Source organism: Zonotrichia albicollis, chromosome 7 (assembly GCF_047830755.1).
Source record: "Zonotrichia albicollis isolate bZonAlb1 chromosome 7, bZonAlb1.hap1, whole genome shotgun sequence".
NCBI classification, from domain to species: domain Eukaryota; kingdom Metazoa; phylum Chordata; class Aves; order Passeriformes; family Passerellidae; genus Zonotrichia; species Zonotrichia albicollis.
The window spans coordinates 33326292-33348565 of NC_133825.1; the positions used below are offsets into that span (position 1 = coordinate 33326292).

At 37.1% G+C, this 22274-nt stretch overlaps 1 protein-coding gene and 1 long non-coding RNA gene across 3 annotated transcripts in view; one reads left to right on the forward strand and one right to left on the reverse strand.

Annotated features, from left to right (window-relative positions):
- The first annotated feature begins 1380 nt into the window (after positions 1-1380).
- On the forward strand, positions 1381-13920 carry LOC141729686 (uncharacterized). Its single transcript, XR_012581112.1, has 2 exons — positions 1381-1653; positions 10922-13920. It is a non-coding gene; the product is annotated as an uncharacterized LOC141729686 (long non-coding RNA).
- Positions 5385-22274, reverse strand: part of ERCC6 (ERCC excision repair 6, chromatin remodeling factor) — a 43373-nt gene continuing 26483 nt past the window's right edge. Inside the window, exons 8-20 of one of the 2 annotated variants that reach the window (XM_005481250.4) lie at positions 19322-19492; positions 18701-18877; positions 17197-17313; positions 15712-15807; positions 13717-13935; positions 12896-13006; positions 12339-12458; positions 11218-11312; positions 9510-9655; positions 8734-9432; positions 7951-8152; positions 7555-7633; positions 5385-7134 (exon numbers count right to left, since the gene is read on the reverse strand). In XM_005481250.4, the coding sequence (XP_005481307.4) occupies positions 6706-7134; positions 7555-7633; positions 7951-8152; positions 8734-9432; positions 9510-9655; positions 11218-11312; positions 12339-12458; positions 12896-13006; positions 13717-13935; positions 15712-15807; positions 17197-17313; positions 18701-18877; positions 19322-19492 (2661 nt within the window). In that variant the 3' untranslated portion in view covers positions 5385-6705. The remainder of the gene's footprint in view (positions 7135-7554; positions 7634-7950; positions 8153-8733; positions 9433-9509; positions 9656-11217; positions 11313-12338; positions 12459-12895; positions 13007-13716; positions 13936-15711; positions 15808-17196; positions 17314-18700; positions 18878-19321; positions 19493-22274) is intronic. The other variant, XM_074544957.1, reaches the window with a different exon arrangement.

The window sequence follows — 22274 nt, forward strand, 5'->3', positions numbered from 1 at the left end:
GCGGCCGCGGTGCCGGGGCTCGGCCGGGCTGCAGGACGGAGGCTGCAGCTCCCCAGGCACAAGCTCCGGCCCTACAGCGGCCCAGGGGGAGGAGGTTTTAAGGACAGAGTCCGGGGTTCTGCCAGTGCACTGCAGCAAGAACAGCCAGGCTTCCAAGTATTCAGGGATAGGGGCAGGAATACACACACATTCTGACGAGCGATTTTAAGGCTTAACTATTTCCCAGAGTCAACTAGCTTTCAATAATTTGCCTTTTTTTTCCACCCATTGGTTCATTAAAGGGATTCCACACCCTCAAAGAACTACTAAAACAGAAAACCAGCCCAAACGAACCAACCCCAGCCCTAAGGATCCTGCATAGTCGTGCTTTTCAAGGCAGTCTGGCAACTTACAGAGGAGCAAATAGAGCTTCCTGATGGTTTGTGCAGCAGTGCCTGTTCTTCTTGTGCCACATTGCGCTGTATGCTCTTTCCAGGCAGGAAAGTATTGGGAGATATTTTGTGGGGCAGATAAAAATGTCTACTGGCTCCTCTGCTTAGCCACACGATGTTAGACAGGAGTATTTCCACTGAGCAACCAGATGGACCTATAGGATAATAGGGTGGGGACAAAGAGGCCACAACTCGACACAGTCCCGAGTTTTTGCCCCATGAAGTGCAAAAGATGAGTGGAGGAAAATGAGAAGCAGCGATGGGTTAATCAGATTAGTGTAAAGAGCACTGTTGCTGCACATAAAACTTCAGCCAACTTTGATCCTCAAAATTCTCCAGTTGTCTTGAAAGAGCTGCAGGTATCTCAGCTCATGCCTAGCAACAGTGCTGAATAGAATACTGCCTATTCAGCTGCCTGCCTGAGAGCTTGGAAAAAGACTAGTAAGACAGGAGAAATCATCGCTACACTGTTTTCCAGTCAACCTAAAAAGCTTTGCTTCCATTTCACTGCTTCTTCACATTCTTATCCTCACAAACTCTACCCTGCCCTTGGGTCTCTTCATTTACTCCCAGTATCCTCTCTAGGCATATACCTTCATTCTTACTCTCATGGTGCTGCTCCCAGACATTAATGTCTGGGAACACATAGCTAGGGTTCCCTAAGAACCTTAACTGTGCCCCAGAGGCAAAAATTTATGAAAAAAATCCTCTCTGTTTAATATAAGCTGGGACTACAAACAACGAAATGCCTCTATCGTAGTGCAACTGCAGAAATTTCAGTCTACAGTTAGCCAAACATAACCCACCGAGTGCTGTGTTCTTTTATTTTCATATTTCTGATTAGGCAAACAACATAATGAAAGCCTCCCTCCCTACTCTTCTGTAAGACTGCATGACTCACCACTTATGTAAGCCTTATGCAGGAGTTGGTCATAGCTCCTCTGATGATTCTAAGTCCTGGTTTGCAATTAGTGCAAAGCTTCTACCTCCCTGTTCTGTACAATAAAAATAGGTTCTCTCAACTTAGGTGTAGTGAGCAGTGTGGCTTTGGGAGCCCAGGAAAAGCTGTGAATCTGTAGGGAACTATGATAGGTAGTTAACTTAAAATTTTAGGTAGATTCTCCAGAGTTAGTTCAGCATTGGCAGTGCTTTCCCTTCTCTCTCAAATGACTGGATGAACAGCTTGTTGGGTCTGAAGAGTTCACAATCATCTGGCTCTCAGGTATAGTGCATGGGTAACAATGGGGATATTTATTGTATGGCCTGCCACATTGTCTTTGATGCCATTGTGGTGAATCTTGCATAGCAATATTGAAAAAGCATGGTTATTGCATGGGTAGAGCAGGCTGGAAGGTGCTTTTTAACACAGCTGCCTGACACTTCCTACATTTTCTGTGCTGGTTCTGTAGTTCCTAATTTAATGACTCACAACAGGTCTATTCTTTCTGGGGAAAAGATGATTACTTTTCTGCTCTGTGAATGAAACAATGATCCTCTACAGTCTCCCCTGTGTTTTTCAGGCAGGGAGCAAGAACATGAGGCGTTTCACTCAGTTCCATAGCAGCTTAGGCCCATTTAAACAAAGAAAAAATAATGGCCCTTGCATGAAAGATGTCAGACTCCTCTTTACTTTTAGGGGTAGGAGAGATAGCAAAACCACGCCCACCAGAACAAGTTAAGAACTGCTAAAGAAAGCTTCATCTACTAAGTTTCAGCTGAAGGCACAGGACTGTAGCACATCAGCAATACTGTGTGAAGCAGGAGAGGTGACATCACCCCAGAGCCCAGAATAGCAATCCCGTGAGGGTGGGTAGATGGAGAGAGCCACTGAGTTAGTAAGCATTTAGTATATTCAGCATTTAGTCTCAATGTTGGAACATGAACATTATAAATGGCCCTAAGTAGCAGAGTGTTTTGACCATGTATCTAAGAGATAAATAAATATCTCTCCCAGAGGAGATAAACTCCCAAGTGCAGACTCGCCGGCACATCCTGACTCCTAGACATGCGTCCTATGCAAGCCCTTCAAAAACTGCACTCTCAGCAACTTTCTGTGATAGTTTTGTGTAACTTAGAATTGCTGGATTAATGACCTAGACAATAAAATACCATATTACCTGTTTTTCCAACCAGGGCTTCTTTGTACTGTGCTATCATTTCTTGAAGCATTTTTGAAGGACCTGAAAGATGTATTGTTTCCCTTTAAAGACTGTATCCATCAGATGGAGAAACCAATGCAGGAATTAGAGTACCCAGAGGTTTACAGTAGAAATTCCAGACATTCCTGTTCCTAAAAGACCATGCAGGTAGATTACTCCACATTTTAAATCAATCTCAGTGACTACGTTACCAAATGTAAAACATGAGGGAAAATTGGGAAGAAATTTAGTAATTTAGTAGCCCATACATTGGAAATATGCCAAATTTGGATAAAATTGCTATAGGGTCTCTTAATATTTAATTATTTTATCATCTTTATATATCTTTTGAGAAGGCACAGCCACCAGCAGCACAAGAGGCATTGCATCATTTTTCCTTGCTGAATCACTGATAGAGCTGTTTCACTGTTCCTTAACACCTCCTCCCTTCAAGAGAGAAAACTGCTTAAACTGTAATGACTGGGTTTTACATATGAATCACAGCAGTATGCAAAAAGGAATTCAAGTTAGATATTATCCCAACAGTTTAATTATTCATCTACCTAGTTCCTTATTTTAAAAATAAAATTATTTTGGATTAGAAGAAATAGCAAATAATCAAGTTTCTCCCTTCTGTTATAACCCATTGAAAGGCAGAGAATTGCAGCAGTAGAAGACAGCAACATTTAGCCAAGTTTAGCAATCTTGGAATCAGAAGCAAAGCTGACCTTATGACTTGAGCACAATTGTCTATAGGTGACTGTCACCTGAAGCTAAAATTTGCAGATGTAAAACCCTACTTCTTTATAGCTTTATTTGGAGGATGACATTTATTATCTGCAACGGCCTCAATTCTCCACATGGTGCAGCCCTTTAAGAGGCTGAGCCAGAGACAGAAGTTAGGCATTTAAAAATACCATTTTTAATCACCATTTCTAATCAATCTATCCATTCAGCAACTTACACTTCTTTTGTGGTGGGTCATTATTGTCCAGAAAAGTCAAAGGCCTACAACCTTTAGCTAAGTCTTTTTTTCTCTATGCCAAAATTTAGTTCTATACCAGAGATGTGTTGGTTGGCTATACATCTTCAGCAAAAGGGTGAACAAAGGAGAGTAAGCACCTGGAATAATGTAAAAGGAGGATGGGATGGGAAGACAAGGGAAAACATCTTCATAAGCAAGAAGATTTTTTTACCTTTCCCTTTACAAATATGGCTTGAAACCAAAAGGAACAATTATGATGTTTTAACTTCTGCAGTTAAAGTATCATTTTGGCAGGTTTTACCTAAGCAGTGTACACAGTTCCCACAACTGCTTACTGAGAAATCAAAGTTTCTGCTATTTAGCTTTCTGATTTTTATTCAACTGTATTTGTCTGCTCAGCTTGTGGATGGTAGGTCACATCCCACAGTAGCATGGTGTTCAGCTTTTAGCATCTTTACAGGAAAGATATTTTCAGTAGTTCCTTCTGGTATACTTTTTTTAAATTTAAGTTTATAATCACTGTTCCATGCTGACACATCTTTTATTAGTAAGATTTAGTGGTTTTATTCCCAGCTTTATTCCTAAATTAACATCTGTATTTTGATTTTTCTTTATCCCCTTTTTTTACTGAGGTAAGAAAACAAAATATAAGAACACACACATTCCACATGAGTGATTTATGGAATCATGCACAAATAAAATAGCAACTACCAACTACAGCACTGAGTACTTGGAAATGGAGACAGCTAAAATACAAGATTTGTTTGACTATGCAACACTGTTAGTGAGGAACTGCTTCAGGTATTCTGTGAAGATGTGAAAAGAATTCACTTTACACAGATAAAGCTAAACCAACAAAAATCAGATGTTTTATGGACTGAAAGTAGAATTTTTTCTGAAATAACTCTACTACATTAAAATGAATAGTAGCTATATTATAGTCTAGGAAATCTTTTATCTATAAATCAGTAAATCTTTAATCACATATGCTTTTGAGATCAACTACTTACAGATATTTTTGAGTATTATATTAGTACTTCTTCAGTCCTTAAAGATTTTCAACAAATGCAAGTACTGGAAAAAAGCTAGTTAGGAATTTGAAATTGTATGGATAATGGAAATATAATTAAAGATAATATGAATCATTTGGTCAGTGCACAGCATACAGGAGAAGATGCCCCCCTGTCCACTCTTCCCAGAGCCCAATGACTTCTAGAACACACTTTTTTTTTTCCTTTTTTAATAAGTCCATAAAAGCCAAGAATTTATAAAAAGTACATGCAAGTCTATTTACATTAACAGATCAAGAAGCTGCAAAGTCTCCTTAGTATACAGGAATGATGTCTTTAAAATGGGAGTTTAAATAAAACAGGACACCAAAACTGACAGCTAAGGTGACAAAAACAGCTTTGCTGACTGCTGAATTCCTGGTTTGCTGCTGGGATAAAAGATGGGGATATGACACCCAAACCAATTCACAGTCTGCATAGATATGAAGAAAACAGAAATTGGTTTGTTTTTACTCTTTTTCTGATGCATTTCAAGTCATATCAACAGCAGTTGCAACCCAAGTTCCTTGTTTCACCTGTTTTTGAAAGAGGGAATGTAAGTGAATATAAATGGGATCAGAGAAAGAGATGTTAGGAGAAGTCCCATCTTCAAATGCTATTAGGAAAATAAACATTCTTGAATTGTCTGCCCTGCCTAATTCCAGCCTCTGAAAAGCCAAGAAGGATCATTTCTTGCAAATCTCTACAGATCCTTTATCACTGAGCAAAAATAAGAGGAAAAGCAATTTGAAGTCTCTAAAAGGTTGGTTTTTTTTACAAAAAGAAAGTTTGTATTCTTGTTTCACCATTCATCTTATAATATTTATACTTCCACTTAAAGCAAAGAAGATAATTTCATAGTGAACAAAAAAGCCAAAACTAGCTCAGCTTTCCATAGCTTAGGGATAGGAAGGACATTAGGCATATGTAACTACCCCTAGTTTAAGCCATACAGTAATTCAGTATTTCTGCAACAATGTGGTATTCTTCTCAAAATCTGTCCACATTTTCCGCCTTAAAATTTCCTTGTGTAGTACATGAATGCCCTGAAGACAGACCCAGTGTTGTACTTGGATTTGCTACAAATAATTGGTGTTAAAAGTCTCTTGACAGTTGGGTAAGTTCAAGTTTTCCCTACCCCTAGATGAATGACATCTAACTTTGATATATGCTCCAACTATGCCCAAAAATGATTATGGTGAGTAAAACACAGTGACACCCTTCCCCCTCTGACCAGCTAACACCCCAGTCTATATCAAGGTATCAAATTTTAAGTGGTAGGAGGTAACTGGCCATAAATCACAGTGAAACATATGAACATTAAGTAAGTCCACAACCTGTGACAAACATAACCGTTACTGTCGCCTCAGTTTTAAAAAATACTGTAGAGCAAATACTTGCCCGTGGTGTATGGGATTGTAACTGGATTGCTGATTATGGTGTTAATGGGTGCTCTGGAATTTAGTAAGTTTTCCATAATTATCAATTGTCAGTTAACTCAATATCCTGCTACGCTTTCAATTTTTTGTGATTAAATCTTCACGGCATTAGAATTATTTCCTAAGTTAGTTAACATTACAACAAAATTCTCACTACTGATGCAAGTTACAGAAAATTATTCTGATGCACTTGTCAGCACAAGTGAATCTCTCATGCTAACTACAATCATCTCCCCTCTGCCCTTTTTTTTCTTTTTTGATGGCACACTGTGTGCCCTATGGCCATTCAAGTAATAAACAGGAAATCAAGGAAGTAGTTTTCCAGAATTTCACAGAAATCAAAGTCTTACAATCCATGGCGACATCCATGGATCTTACTGTAATAAAAGGTCAGTAAATGCTCTTCACCCCATTTATATTAAGATTTCTTTTGAAGAAAAGGTGCTGATAGTTTGTATTGTTTCATCTATGAGGTAGATGACATTTTTATATAAATAATATAAATCAGAAATTAAGTTAGCTTTAAGCCTGCAACAAGTCCTGCACCACTGACTGTATTCAGGAATACAAAATACTTCAAAATTTTCCAAGTCACACAGTGTTCCTCCTTAGAGAGGAGAACGGTTCTCAGCTGCACAGAGAGGTGCCTTCACTGATCAAGGGTCATCGGAATTCCGGCTTTAGCCTCCAGACCCCTTCCCCGTTGGGGCTCCTGTGGAAGGTGCAGATGTTGCGGAGCAGCTCTCTGAAGACGCAGGAGTGCTCTGCAGGCAGCTTGGACTCAAACTCCTGCAGCAGCTCCCGGGTGCTGGCCTCGCCGTCCACACGGGCCTGGAACGCCAGGAAGTTCCGCAGATCCACGAGCAGCTCATCGTACTCCGTGGAACCCGGGACTGGGGCGGCTGCTGGCTGATGGTTCTCATCGCCCTCATCCCTTGTCTGCTGTGGTAAAACAAGGTGGTTTCTTGCCCTCATGCGAGCTAATAAAGATGAAGAGTCCAGAGCACTGGATGACGATTCTCCAGATCTTCCATTGAAGTGCTCACTGGAACTAGATTTCTTTATATTTTGTTTCTTTATTGTATCTCCATCCTGCAAATAAACACACAGACTATGGGGAAAATTGCATTTTGAGACCCACAGAATTTAGTAAACAAAATCTGCTTGTTGTTTAGACTTAAATAACAAACACCACCAGTCAGAACTTGGTCATCTGAAATATACCATAAAGAGGTGATGTATTCTGGTCTCAATTTCAGAACTTAAGAAGCATAAGAAAAGCTTTGCTGGTTTTGAGATAGATAAGCTAACCATGGTGCAATTTGTGACTGCTGTATCTAACCAGATTACATCAAAACAAAAAGTCAGAGTCACAGGTAACTAAAAATTCTGGAATTCTACATAATCATACAACAAATGTGTATGACACATCTAAGTTGGATTTATCACATAAATCATAACAATTCACATATATCAGCTATTAAAACAGAAATGTTAGCTTCTGCTTCTTACCTTCTGCTTCTTTGAAGCTGATGTACAAGTGGAATGTGAAGAAAGCAGCATGGAGTTTCTTTTTTGGCCAAACCGACTCCTAAAAACGCATGAAAGAATTAACTCTATGAAACATCCTTCTCAAAATGACTATGACAGTTTTTCAAGAAAAAAGTTTTTCAAAGACAGACTGGGTTTTTGTTTTAGGGTTCTCAAGAGCCCTCTACTAAGTTCTCTCTTCTTCTGTGCAACAATAATGGACTACCTATGCTTGTACTATGCTTTCATGTCTATATTAAATATAAAACATGCACAACTGATACAAGTTACTGCAAATAATAAGACAAAAAATAAATATCTTTAACTTCCTAAGCAACTCCTCTGTTTTAGGGAGAGCAGAGTGAGAACTGAACTCACTTTATTCCTGATGGTGCACCTGAAAGACCACTCGTGCCTGTCCAGGTTGGCACACCAGAAGCAGCTCCTAAACACTGCTGACGAGAGAGTCTCAGGGCTCTCAAGGCGTCCTGGGCCACTCTGTTCGCTTCTGCTTCCTCCAGCACATGATCTGCATTGGACGCATCCATAATGGCATCATGCTTCATAACACTGTGTACCCCTAAAAATAGAAAACAAAAAAGGTGAAGAAGGACATTTCTTAATTTATGTGAAAATCAAATACTCACTTTTTAAGTGAATGCCACAATTGCATTTTTCCTTCTTCAGGGTGATTATATTAAGTACATCAGTATAGTAATTTCTAATGAAAGAACCCCCTTCTTTATCAGTTAAGTAATCAATCTGACAGCAAATCACTTCTGGCGTGCTGATGAGGTCATTATTCACAACAGACCTGGCAATTATGTGGGCAAATTGATCATTTCCATTGTTATGGACAGGACAGACAGAAGTGAAACCCTTGTGTAAATGAAGGTTGATTACATCCTGGGAATATCCAGGAGAAACACTGCATATACTTCTATATCCAGAAATGCGGATCTCTCTGAACAGTTTGTGCCAAGGTAATTAGCAAATTTAAACTAAATTTAAACAATGAACATTTTCACTTTCACTAAAGTAACAGAATGAACATGTTTTTTATTGTAGCTTTAACCATCAGAGTAACAGATCTGCTCTTCTCCTCATTTGCATAGGTTTTATATACATCTGTTTAGACAGCAGCCAAACAACAACTGTTACCTGATTTTTTGAAAAGTTTCTGCAAGACATAGTCATCATTTTTCTTTGAGTCCTGCTCTTCACTGTTCTCCCTTCTGTACTGCTTTTGTTTCACTAGATGAGGAATGCGCTTTCCTTCAAATTTGGCATCTTTGTGATGTTTCTTCTTAGACTTATCTCTCTGGCTCTCATGTGACAGCACATCCACCTTGTGCTTCGTTTTTGAGATACACTTAAAATGATTATTATCAAATTGCCCATCTTCAGTTTTAGCATCCTGCTTTTCCCAAGAGCCAGCTGCATCACAAGTGAGGCTAAGATCTGTCCTGGCATCTGCATTAGCTGCACCACATCCCTCACCAGCCACCACAGCAGTCAGACCTTCTGCATTCTCTGCAGACCCTGCACTGCATGGCACTGACTGGGACATGTATTTCTCATCACTTTCCAAGCATTCCTCCTTGCTTTCATTTAAGGAATTTGTGTCAGCAGCAGCTTGTGCATTATCTTTTGTGTAGCTATTTTGGTCAAAGGTTTCCAAGGTTCCCTTGGTTTCCTCACTTGTCTCTATTGCTTTAGATGAAGAATCTTTCATGTGTGTGGTGGAATGGGAATTGGAGGATTTCTTCTTCTTGTGTGAGCTGCTTTCTGCAAGATGGACATCGCATTTAGAAGTGCCATTAGCAGGTGGCTTTGGGACTTGAACATCTGAACCAGTACCTGAGGGATGAATAAAATTAGTATCCATTTAGCAAACAATTAAGACATTTTTTCTTCCAAACAAACAATTTTTGTACCTGCAAAAATTGCGCTTGTTTCTGTCCCCTGAGACACATCTGGGCTGTTCAGAGTAAATAGTTCATAAAGGTCATTGGATTTGAAGAAGCGATTCTGCTTAGGGTCTTTCAGCACTCTGTTTGTTAAAAACTGTTTGAAGATTTGTCTAAAAAAGAAAACAAATATTTGGTGCATGAAACAATGTCTAAATATGTTTAAGTACTGAGTACAGTACTTAAACAGAAAACTATAAGCACAAACATTACCCTGCAGAACAATTAAGCAGTGGGAAGACGATGTTAGTTTCCAAAAGACCATCTTGAGTTAGTAACTTTCAAACAACCAAGTAAATTGTTAAACACAGGGATTTATTATTTTGCAACAACCCCATAACACAACAGGTAACCACTATCCTGAGATGTCCTATGAGGCATCCCTTAACTAAGCAATAAATAACTTCACAGCTAGAACTTTTTTGTCCATTAAAATTGAAAAGCTTGCATATGTAACAATAAAACAAACAGAAAGCTCCTGAAAGAAAAAACTACAGCTTGCTAAAATGACAACATTTTATGGGTTCAATTGATTGGAGGAAACAAAAGCAGCAGAGTAGCTTAGTCTGATGGTGATGACTGCATGACAGACACTGAAAAGGGGAATCAGACTTGTGGCTGGGAAGAAAAGAGCCCACCTACAGAGGACCAAAAGGAACAAATCTGTACAAAGCTGCAAGAATCTTCTAGTATTGGTAAAACTGCTTCTATGCCATGTCTGTAGTACATAGTGCCTAGAGCAAAAGCTGTTTTATTCTGTACAAAAAGTACATCCCTAAATAGAACTGGAAATAGTTCCTTTTATCACACTTTTGGTTCTGCTGAGATTAAGGTGGGAAAATATTTTTAAATTCAGTGGTCAAAAAACTAAGTTTTCATTTACAGGCAAGAAAACACAGGAAAACAGTAAGCATGGGCATTTCATTATTTAGAGCTTTTTGTTCTTCTGAATTTTCCAAGAGGGTATTTCAGTTCTGAAGAATGAAGTCCAGACACAGGATTCCCATGTACATTCATCTGGAATTCATGTGAGTGAAGCTAACTATTGAGAAAGCTGAATGGGAAAGCAAACCAAAAAGATTTCATTGATTTTGAAATACAAGCACTTCAAAGGCTTTAGCTACACTTTGGAATAAATAACATGAATATGACTGGTAGTTATTGGGATTTAATTCTTTCACTTTGGAATGAATTGGGAATAAAATCTAATTGGGTTTGCACAGTAGTAAATAGATCTATGTACCACATACATCTTGATACATCCCAAGGAGAATATAAAGAACTTGATGATTTGAATTTGCATTTCAGACTAGTTGAGTCTCATGTTGTGAATAAGGTGCTCACTGTTTTCTGTCTATGCCTCATACTATGTTTTACAGGGAATTCTGGATGTGCTGGACACAGCTGCTGGAACAGACTGATAAGGCACATTTAGCACATGTGTCTTGCTGCTAGGGATGGAGCAGTACAGCTGGGAGTCTAGTACAAGAAAAAGGTTCTCCATTTCTCAGTAGAAACTTTTAGAAGTTTTCCATGATGTGCCCACCATGACCAAGGTGGGGGATTAGAAGCAATGTGTGGACATGCACAGTTATGTCACTGTTCCACCACCTTGGATTTGCTAAAAGCATTTTCCTGAGCATGCAGCTGTATCCAAGAAATCCTTGTGACTGACCTGTGGTATATCTTCTCCTCAATGGTCCCTGCAGTGAGCAGCCTATACACAGTCACCTCTTTCTTCTGGCCTATCCTCCAAGCACGTTCCCGAGCCTGGAACACAAAGGTTTGGTTACCAGATATGAGCCTCTCCAACGTGGCTGGCAGAGAGGCAATGATAACACTCTTTCAAACTTAGCTTGGACATTTAACAAATACTTCAAGAAATCAGATTTCTAGAGCATATGATAATTAACTCAGCAGGAGAGGAAAAAGATCTAGAAAGTCTCCAACTGTACCAAGAAATCTCTGCAAAAATTATCAATACATAGATTATATTAAAATCAGAACTTTTACCCAGAATATGTACTTTACATAAACTTATTCCAGAAGGAAATTTCCCAATAGAGTGCTAATACACACTTTTCCTTTGAACTTTTCTTCTTTAACTTAACTGGAATCTTTCCTACAAACATCTTGAACCAACTACTATACAGAGCACTGTAAGTCAGACACTTGCAGATGTCAGAGCTACATAGCATTTCTATAAAAAAGCTTTTTCCTCTCAAACTTGTAAGCACAATATAACTGCTACATGATTTGATAAATCGGAGTCTTACCACACTGTGAGATAAGATGAGATAATGAACAACTTTTAAAAGCTCAGAGCAGTTCTCTAAGGTCACAGCTACATACCATTATCTAGCAAGAAAGTCAATTTGAGCAGCATCTGCTCTCCTCTTCTCATCCTGCATTGTCACCACCAACAGTCCTGCCTGTTCAAGAACTTGCACAGCTGTACTTTCCCTTCAGAAATATCTGGTTTATTTGTTTTAAAAACACAGGCCATTTGAACTGTTTCTCTGACTGCACTGAACTGTAACTGACTACACGAATCAACAGGACTGAAGAGTGGTGAGGTATAACAGCATATAAGGGATGTGGTGGGAACCACTTAAGTTGTCTTTGCCACAAGAATAATCATAATGTGGAGCTGCACCCTAAGTGACCATTGCTGGGAACAGCAACTTAGGAAAGAGCAACATAGTGCTTTAACACTATTTGAGGAGATAAATGTCATTTTGATTTCAGTTTTATTTCAACTCAGCTGGTAAATGGAATGTAATAAATCAAACTCACCTGTGTGTCTACACTGGGATTCCAGTCAGGATCATAAATAATAACCCGGTCAGCACCAACCAAGTTAACTCCAATGCCACCAACACGAGTTGTTAGAAGAAAAAGAAATATGGATTTGTCCTGTGACACAAGAGAGAATTTACTAAAGCAAGAAATAGCAAAATGTAACATTAAAAAAAAATTCCTGGCTTATTTTATCAGCATTATATGCAAAGATGCAAAGGAAGGCAAGAGAAGGAACACATTTTCTTGCTCATCTAGTATTTCTTTCGATAAATAAAAGTAGTCTGATCTAAATTTCATTTACTGTTATCCAATAAAACTTCTTTTCACCCTTCTCAGATGTGTTTCTTTCCTTAGCAGAAAACCCAACTTATGTATGAAATAAGAGATTACTTTTTTCCCCTCTCTCACAAATACAGGGGTTTCATTTCCCTGAACTCTCCAGTTTTGTGTCTCCAACCTGAAGTAGTATATTTAAAAATAGAACAAAAAGGAATGGAAGAACTCAGTAATACTCATTAATATGTATTCATGTGCGGGATGGAACATCTCACCTCATTGTATTTTGTTACAAGAGGCTGTCTGGAAGCTACTGCTGTGGTGCCATCCATCCTGAGGTAGGAATAGTTTCTGTATCTCACAAAGACTTCAAGTATCTGCATCATCTGTGGTGATGGAAAAGATTTAATGAAATCCAGATGTGAATACTGAGCATCTGTATGATGAACCTGTAAGAATTTCTGGTACTAACTGCAGTTTCAATCAAACAAACAATGACAATGAAAAACTTGAAACATTTTCTTAAATGACAGAAAACCAACTTATGTAAATGAAGCAAAAAAAATTCACAGCTGAATGCAGTGGAATATTTGAGCTTAGTTTGGAAGTCCAGGGCCATGGCTTCAAGACAATTAAACAGGCTGGTGTAGAGCATCCCAAGGAAATCCACAGAAGGAAGACAAACTGTGAGTACACAGGGAAAACAAACAAAGGTCACTGCCTGTGCCACTGTCCCGAAGAGAGAGATTCTGAGGATCAGAGGTGCACAAGCACCACACAGAGCATGCAAAGTGACACCAACTGTGTCCTGGAACTACACAGCAGGGACAGCCTGGGACCACATGGATACAACTGATACAGCTTTGACCCAGTATTGAAATCAGCCCACTGCTACAATGCTGTGTCATTACTGAGTTTGGGAACTGGTCTCTGGTTATTCCAAACACATCAGTCATTTCGGTAACTTTTTCAGTAAGATATTGATTTTATGAGAAAGACACTACAAAAGGTGGTTCTACTTGCAGGTTTTTTGGAACTCTCACACACATTTTAAGTAATAGTAATAGGGAAACTAAAAACAATTAGCTCATCTTACCTGTCTTGACTGAGTAAAAAACAATACTCTGTGACCTTGCTTGTGCCATATTTTCAGCAAGGATTCTACCACTATCATTTTTCCAGAACGTTTCCAATATCCAAACTGATTTGGATCCTCTGCTTCAGCATCTGGCACACTCTTCAGAAGTCTGGGACTATCAGCAACAAAGTCAGGGTGATTGCAAATTTTTCTCAAAGTTGATAGTCCTAAGAGAATCTAAAGAATACAAGAGAAAAATATTTCTATTTTCATGACAAATACTTGTCTATATGGCTGGTGGAAAAAAAATAAACAGCAATAGATTAATCCACTCAACATCAATGTTTCTTTTTAATAATGTTTTCATGCTAATACTTGCTTAAGGGGAAGTTTTAGGAAAAATCAGTACAAAAGAAAGTGATTGAAATTTTATGTACTTGGGAGCCTATCCTGTTAAGGGAATTCTGCAACAATATCCACACTAGTAAAACTAGTCCCTACCTAGCTGTTAGGCCATGTTTTTCTCATTCAAAAGCAAAAATGCCACCAATCTGTTTCTTGAAATCATGAAATTATCATGTCTTTCCTTCCAACTCCTATCATATTAGCAGGTAACTTAAGATAGATCTTGAGGATAGTCAGTATGCCCACCAGAATGCATGATAAAGAATAAATGAATTAACATATTTGAACAAATATACAAAACTGAAATTACTACTTTTGACGCCATGTTAGGAGAGTTCTATTCAGTTATTCATTCAATAATATTACAAGTGTTATTTATACTTCTGAATATTCTGAAAAATGAACTAGCTTGAAACAATGAACCCCTCAATCTTTTAGCACTACAAGCTGGATGAGCCTGCCCATAATTTATGGTTTGTTTTTACAATGCTGTTTTTCAGCTGGGATTTGCTGTTGTCATCACAGAATAGCTAATAAAAGCATTGACATTTGCTGTTCAAAAATTTCAGATCCCTAGTAAATATGATAGCCCATTTTGTAACATCTTAAGGAAATTTCTGCAGAGTCTTGTATAAGTCATCTCTAAAAGAACAAGCTTCTTTAAAAAATTTTCACTGGGATAATTAAAATGGCTATGCACTTGAAAAAACTTGCCCACTATAACTTTTTGAAATCTGGAAAATTAAAAAAAGTCAACACAGTAATGAGGTCAATGTGTTCTGTGCATGGGACTGCAATATACATGGCTATGCTGACTATATCACTGACTGGAGGCCCTGGGTATGCAGAGAGAATGGATTTCACAGCTCACAAGACAAGAAAATATGGTGAATTACACATTTTAGCCAACACATAATACCTCTCCTCTTACAAACAAGGGCTAAAATGGAATGGAGACACATCCATTGCATGCATAAAAATGTCAAACAAGTCAGATGTGTGCAATATAGGAGCCACAGGGAATAGCAGATTCTACACAGGCAGCAGCAGCCAGCAACTGCAAATGTACCCCAATGATGCCTTCCACTTGGCCACAGCAATTTCAACACTTACATTATGAGGATGGATGCACAAGATGTTGACAAGTGACTGATAAGACAGTAACAAGGATGTTTGCTTATTTGGTCTGCTGTCTGTTAATACTGTGACATCATAAACTATTGCAGAACAAAGTTATCACACGTGAATTGTACTCCCAGGAGTAACTATGCTTTTCCTTTGCTTCACTTGGGCAATTGGTTAAAAGCATGAATACAGTTACCTACAACAGGTCATCCAAAAAGCCAGAATTTGTTCCCAAGATCACAAACATACTGGGAAACTCATTCCATTCCTACTTTTATCTCGTCATGCCACTACATATCGATCACTAGCTCAAACATATTTCATCTAACATTTCTGAGAAAAAAACCAGACAACTACAAAAACTGAGTAGAGGTCAGTGTGTTTGCTTCCCCTACTGCTCAGAATTCAGCTAGAAGAGTGCAAGGGCCAGTCCATGATTTTATCCATCAAACCATACCTATCAATATCCTTATTAATGCCCACCTGCATGTCTCCATTGAGAATCTGGTAAACTTCTTTAGAGTTGATGTAATTTTGATAGATTTGACGCTGCTCCTCTGTCAAACGGCAAAAGAGGACCTACAAAACAAACCAACCACTCAAGCCCAACCTGTGGGAATTTCAGAATTTTACCATGTGCTACAGAAAGTTCAGATATATGTGACATACAGAAAAACTAAGTCAAAAGATACTGCACAGAAATCACTAGAAATAATAAAAAAAAAATTTAGAGAATAAACATGATCATTAAGATGAGTTTCATGAGGTTTTATGTGCTCTTTCCCAGTAGTTAGATCTTCCTCTCAAATCGCTTTAGTTTTGGAAGTGCTGCCATTTTCTAGTTTCAATGAGGTAAAACTAGAACTGTGCAATGTTAGCATTCTCTCAAAGCTGTTTATAGTAAACTCTTTCCATTGTGCATCTGTCACCTCCCTTACAACTTGCAAATTCTTAGAAGTTTAGCAGACGTGGTCTGTCCTGTCTTTAGACCTTAAGCATGAAATATAATGATTTCTCAGGTGCTCTGATGGGCTAAAATTGAACAAAATCACTTCCTTGCATCCTGCAAGGCACCCAATATTATGCTCTATATCAAACTGATGTAGTGCCCTGTGACTGGCAAGAGCAAAAATCAAATTTATTTAAACTGTCTATGATCACATTCTTTTATATCTAGATATTGAGAAGTTGGTTAAAAATAGTATATAGAAATTAAAAAATTGGTTAAAAAAAGATCATTAGGCTGCATATACACAGTATGGCCTATTTATTTATTATGTACCTTTCAGCACTGTCTTACAAAGACTTAACATGTCTACTTCTCTTTTAAAGTGGGAAGACAGGAAGGAGTCAGAACAGAACATAAATGCCTGAAGCACTGAAACCTGAAGAAGAAGCTAATAATTACAAGTGAGGATTTGTAGGAATTTCTGTTAACCAATACTTTCAACCTCCTCTACTCTGAATGAAAATGTTTCCTAAAGAAACATGCCACTTTGTAGTAGAGCAAACAAGTTTGACACCACAAGCCTAATATTTTGAAAATTTATTATAATGTATAGGCCAGCTAGCTTGCTGCCAGCAAGTATTTCTGTATTATTTGCTGCCCAAATTAATCTTTCTATGACAGGAAACAATGCTGAATTGTTTCCTGCTGTACAAAAGGAAACAGACAGACAACTCATTTCAATGCACTTGAGACCCAAGGGGACAGCATTAAGTAGCCCTGACTACACTTCATCTACCCTTTACTTTTTAGATAAGTGAACTCATACAGACCCTGCAAGACAGCAGTAATTTAATACTCAGTACAATCATGAAAGAATATGAATCTTGAAAGCTCTGCTCCTCATCTTTAGTTAAACCACCATTTTATCTGCTACTAGCACAAATTATCTCCACATTTTCATCAAAGACTGAGTTTTGGGGAGAGTGAGGACTCAGATCTAGTTGTGAAAAGAAGCAAACCTGTTCATTTTTATCTGGAAGTGAAAGGCTCATTTTTACATCAGCCTTCATTCTTCGCAGCAAGTAGGGGTTTATGGTGTCCCGTAACACACAGGCACACTTGTATGCAGTTTTTACCTGAAAAAAGGAAGAAAAGGCACAAGCTGTATTTTGGTTCTTGATATTAATTCTAGCAACTAGAAAAATTATATAATCAGCAATAGGAAAATACTAATAAAATTAGGTAATAAAAAAAAATTTAAAATTTAAAAAATAAAATAAAAAGAAATAAAATCTATAGTTACATGTTCAACACAACATGAATTGCAATAAAATTCATGTTAGCAACAATAAAACTGAGTAAGTAAGGCTTCCTCAGATACATCAGATTTGTCTTTAAAAGAGACCAAAATAAGATATTTAATTTAGAAACCAAAGAAAGAAGTGACTATAAATCTGTACAAAACCAAGATCCTCATGAAAAAGTGCTAATACATATAGTAAAGATCAAAAAAGAAGCCTGCAGCAATGGTGGTTACCAGACAATAAGTGAAGATTAGTGCACACTTGAGACCTCTAAAAAAAAATCGGTACAAGAAAATTCCCATAATGACAGAAACTGAAGGTCACTCTGGCCCTAAATGGAGTATGCATTTCTATAAGGGGTAATGGATGTGTGAGATAGGTATTAACTGTAATATTGGCTAAAAATACCTTAATTTGTATTAAAACAAGACAAACAATAAAATAAATTATTGATATATAAAAACAATTGAAAGGCAAACTTAGTAAATTACTAATACTTATACAAGAGAAGTACTTAATCTTGAAAAGAAAATAAAACCTCAGCAATGCATGCATGGAAAAACATTACAAAGAGCAGTTAGAAGGATATAAGTTTAATAGCATTTATATGAAATTTTAGTCAGTAGATTATGATGCAGACAATTTATTTACTATCTAGTTAAAAACAGAAAAATATTTAAGCTGCCATCAATACTGAGAACCACAACTACAAAGATTAATAGACACTTATTCAAAATAATTTCTCAAGTAATTATTTGCTTTCAAAATTAGTTTATCTACTTCCAGACTTCCAATTTAGACCTATTTTAGCTTTTTAAAATAAAAACTGTTTCTCGACAGGATTTAAGGATTCCACTTACTGCATGATTTGCCAAAGCTTGATAGCAAACAGGAAAGTTCTATTTAAATACATTAAAATGTGGTATCAGTCACCTTCCACTCAAATCTGTTTATCTACACATCAAAGAATACTTCTAATGACCTAAACTTTAGGGCTTTTGACAAGAAAACCTTGTATATAAAGTGCACTCCTGTATAAATGAAACAGTCTCAGTTGAATGATTTTTTTACACAAGCAGCAGTAATGCATACACACAGCTCTTTTTCTGGTTAGTGTCTAGAACATAGAGCATTAAGTACGTTTAGAAGTCAGTTTAGAAACAACAGTAACAGCTGGAACAGTTTCCTTCAAGCAAAATGATATTTTGGATGCATTTACCTGGACAGGAGAGGCATTGCAATATCCTCCCATGGTTATTGGGACAGAAAACTGCTCCATGAACACAGGGAGGGTTCCCAATTTTCCTGGGAATATAAAGTCAAAGAGGGACCAGAGCTCCTTTAGGTTATTTTGCATAGGGGAGCCAGACAAGATGATTCGATGGGGTGTGCGGAACTATTAATAAAAACCACAAAACCAAAAGAAAGTTATTTTCATGGTTCCTGGGGTATCCTGCCTCCTACCTCAGAGGATATTCAATTTCACCATAAATAAATTCTCATGTCAAAATACATGGCCTCACACTCATGAAAAAAACAGATTTCTCCAATACATTGTTCATAAACTGTTAGCAGAAAATTCACACCAGCAATCTGACATTTATCAGTACTGGTAAATTACTATGCAATTTTAAATTTATATTTTTTTTCCTCTACCACACTTGTGTAAATTTACCCATGTAAATTCATTAGAAAAGTAAAGTAAGTTAAATAGTCAAATACAGACCATTGTGATGTATGCTTTTATTCTTTTTTAATGATCAAACATATATTTTTATGATAGGCTACTAGACATTGAAACCTCCCTCCAGAGCACATACATTTATTTTTTATAAAGTACCTGCTTGCATGCAAGTGTGACTGCAGCATTTGGATTTCGGATTTTGTGACCCTCATCCAGAATGACATAGTGCCAATCATATGTGTGGATGTTGTCTTGCATCAGACGAATGTACGAGTAAGATGTAATTAAAATCCCATGGCATGAAGCAATTTCATGAATTAATTTCACCTAAAAACAAAAGGTGAACTTTATCAGTGGGACAGAATCCTCAGGGCTACACACACAGAGATTTACTATCCAAGGTATGTATAAAAGGATTATAAAAGCAGATCTATAATTCACTTTGCAAAGAAAATAAGTATATGCAAGATTTTGATTATATTATTCTTAGCTCATCTGTGAAAGAATGAAGCACCTGAATACTACAGCAAATCAGAATTTACCAAAAGCCTGGTCAGAAGGAAAAAGTGGTTTTTATTTTCAACTCTTTAAAGGCAATGTCTGAAAAAGCAAACACTGGATTTGATTAAGGTAATGGGTTTCTTCAAGTTCTCCTATATTTGCTTCACAAACCCAGCTTTGTGTACTGCAAGCAAGAATGTTAGAGGAAAATTAAACAAGTGAAATACTGAAAAACAAATACAAAAATATATTTGTTGAATCCTAAATTCTGTCTAAATTTTCTCATTATAAGACTAACATAGTTGCTACCAATCTTCAAATTTTGTGCTTCTCTTGTAAGCTTTAACCTTCCCCCAGGTTTTTACTAGTCTTTATAGCTGCAAGTTATGTAGGGCAGGGACAGTCTACATCATTTCTGACAGTGTTCAGGACTCATCTTTATTGCAGTTATCCTCCATGTATAAATCTAGAAGACTTAAACAGCAGATGATGAGAAGGGAAAAACAGAAAGTACAACCACCACTAAATTTGCTAAAGACAACCCCCTTATTACTAGAAGTGCCTTTTAATTAAAACACAACCCACAAAAAACAATTAAAAACCAAACAAAAGGGAAAAACCCACGTCAAAAACTAAGATAGTGTCAATATCCATGATCTTTTACTGTAAAATTACTTACTCACACACCCCCCAAGATTCAAAAAACTCTTTTAACTGTTCAAGAATATCTGCTTTCTGATTATCATCTCCTGATAAAACCACAACACATTATTTAATGTTGGTATCACGAGTCTCAAGAGAATATGTAATCTTTAGAATAATTTGTATTACAGACAGAACAGGATTTCTCTGCAGGTGTGGACATCCACAGCTTAATTCTACCTGGTACATTATCCATAGTCTGCAACTTTTCTCAATTCTCAGCAATGGTCTGTCATAGAATATTGTAGACATCACTACCCAAACACTTAAGACAAATCATCTCGGGTGATTTAAAATTAAAAGCTTGTAAAATATGTAACCTCTCCTAATTTTTGCAATTAATAGGGTATGTCTGCAATTAGCCTGACTTACAGAATGCTACACTCTTGTCATTAAAAGATGTTTTGTGAAAGTGCTGCTGTTATTATGGAGGCTCAAGAGACCAATCCCTCCTAGAGGGCAAACAGTGGACTCGTAGAAAACAACAGCCATAAATCACGCTGTCAGGTAGCAGAGAGAACAGAAGTGAAACACAGGCACATGAAGGCCATTCATTGTAAACACACCAAGGCAGAATCCTAGTCAGGATTTACTGAACCTGTAATTAATTAAAGTTTCCTTCAAGCTAAATTTTTAATAAACAAGGATTTGTGCTGACAATGAAGAAACAGAACAACACAATTTTATCAGCTCACAGTACAACACTTACTAAGTCTCATTTTACTGCATTGGGTACCTTTTCAAGGTTGCCTTCACTTTAAGTGCTGTTCTTGGAATAATTCTAAATATTTTAAAACATGCTAATGGATCTAATATTGGATACAAACTCTTGAGGGTGTGGCATTTTATAATTCAGGATATTTTACAATATTTTGTAAATAAATATATTAAAATATAAAATACATATATAATTTTATATATAATATATATTTTTATGTATATATTTTATTTCTTTAATCCACAGTTTTCTTGTTTAGTTAGATTAAGGCATGTATAGATTTTATTTTTTCACTGGAAATACACTACAATGAAATATTTCAGGTCATGCGCTGTTATACTAAGTAAAAAAAAGTGTGCTTGAGAGAGACAAATCCTACTAATGCCAGATTACACAGGAGTTACCTAATTTTGAAATTTTGCACTCTGGCCTTTATCTGATGCTAATGAATAGAGGAACATGTGAGTACAATGAGTAATTATGAACTTGGATTTCTGCTTAGCACAGTACTTCAGGCCTTTACAGTTCAGGGACAGTATTTTCTCCCAGCCTTAGGTGGTAAGTTGATGGTGTTGCCTTGTCTTCCCTGGAGCACAGGAGATGTACAAAGACTGGATAAATTTTGGCAAGCACCATTTCTTACAGCTAAAAGGTTCATTATTTATTCTCAGGACATATCTCTAAGTAAATGCTTTTTTCCTCTTAGTACCTCAATGTACCTACAAGTTTGTTTCTGAAGGTACAAAAACAGGACAATTTTTTGGACTGATGTTTACAGAAGTAAGATTTTTTTTCTTTTTTTGACAGTATTTTAAAAATATTTAAGAGGACCTGAAATCGGAACTCTTATGTATTGTTGTTAAAAAAAAAGGTAATTTTCTTAGACCAAAATGTGTACTTTAAAACTGAACTTAAAGACATAGAATAGTGACAGCTACAAAATTCACTAAACATTCAGCTATCTTTGAAGCAAGCATGAAGTCAGAGATAGTATCTAGTCACTTATCCAACCATATATCATTTGTGAATCAAAAGTGCATTCTTCAGCAGGCTTATCACCGTCTCATAACCAACCATTAGGCCTGGGGATCCATAAATTCAACATATAAAACCTCTTTATTATTTCCTTGCCCCAACAAAAATCCTAAATGGCACCATGAAGAGGCTTCAAAAGAACACATTATAATT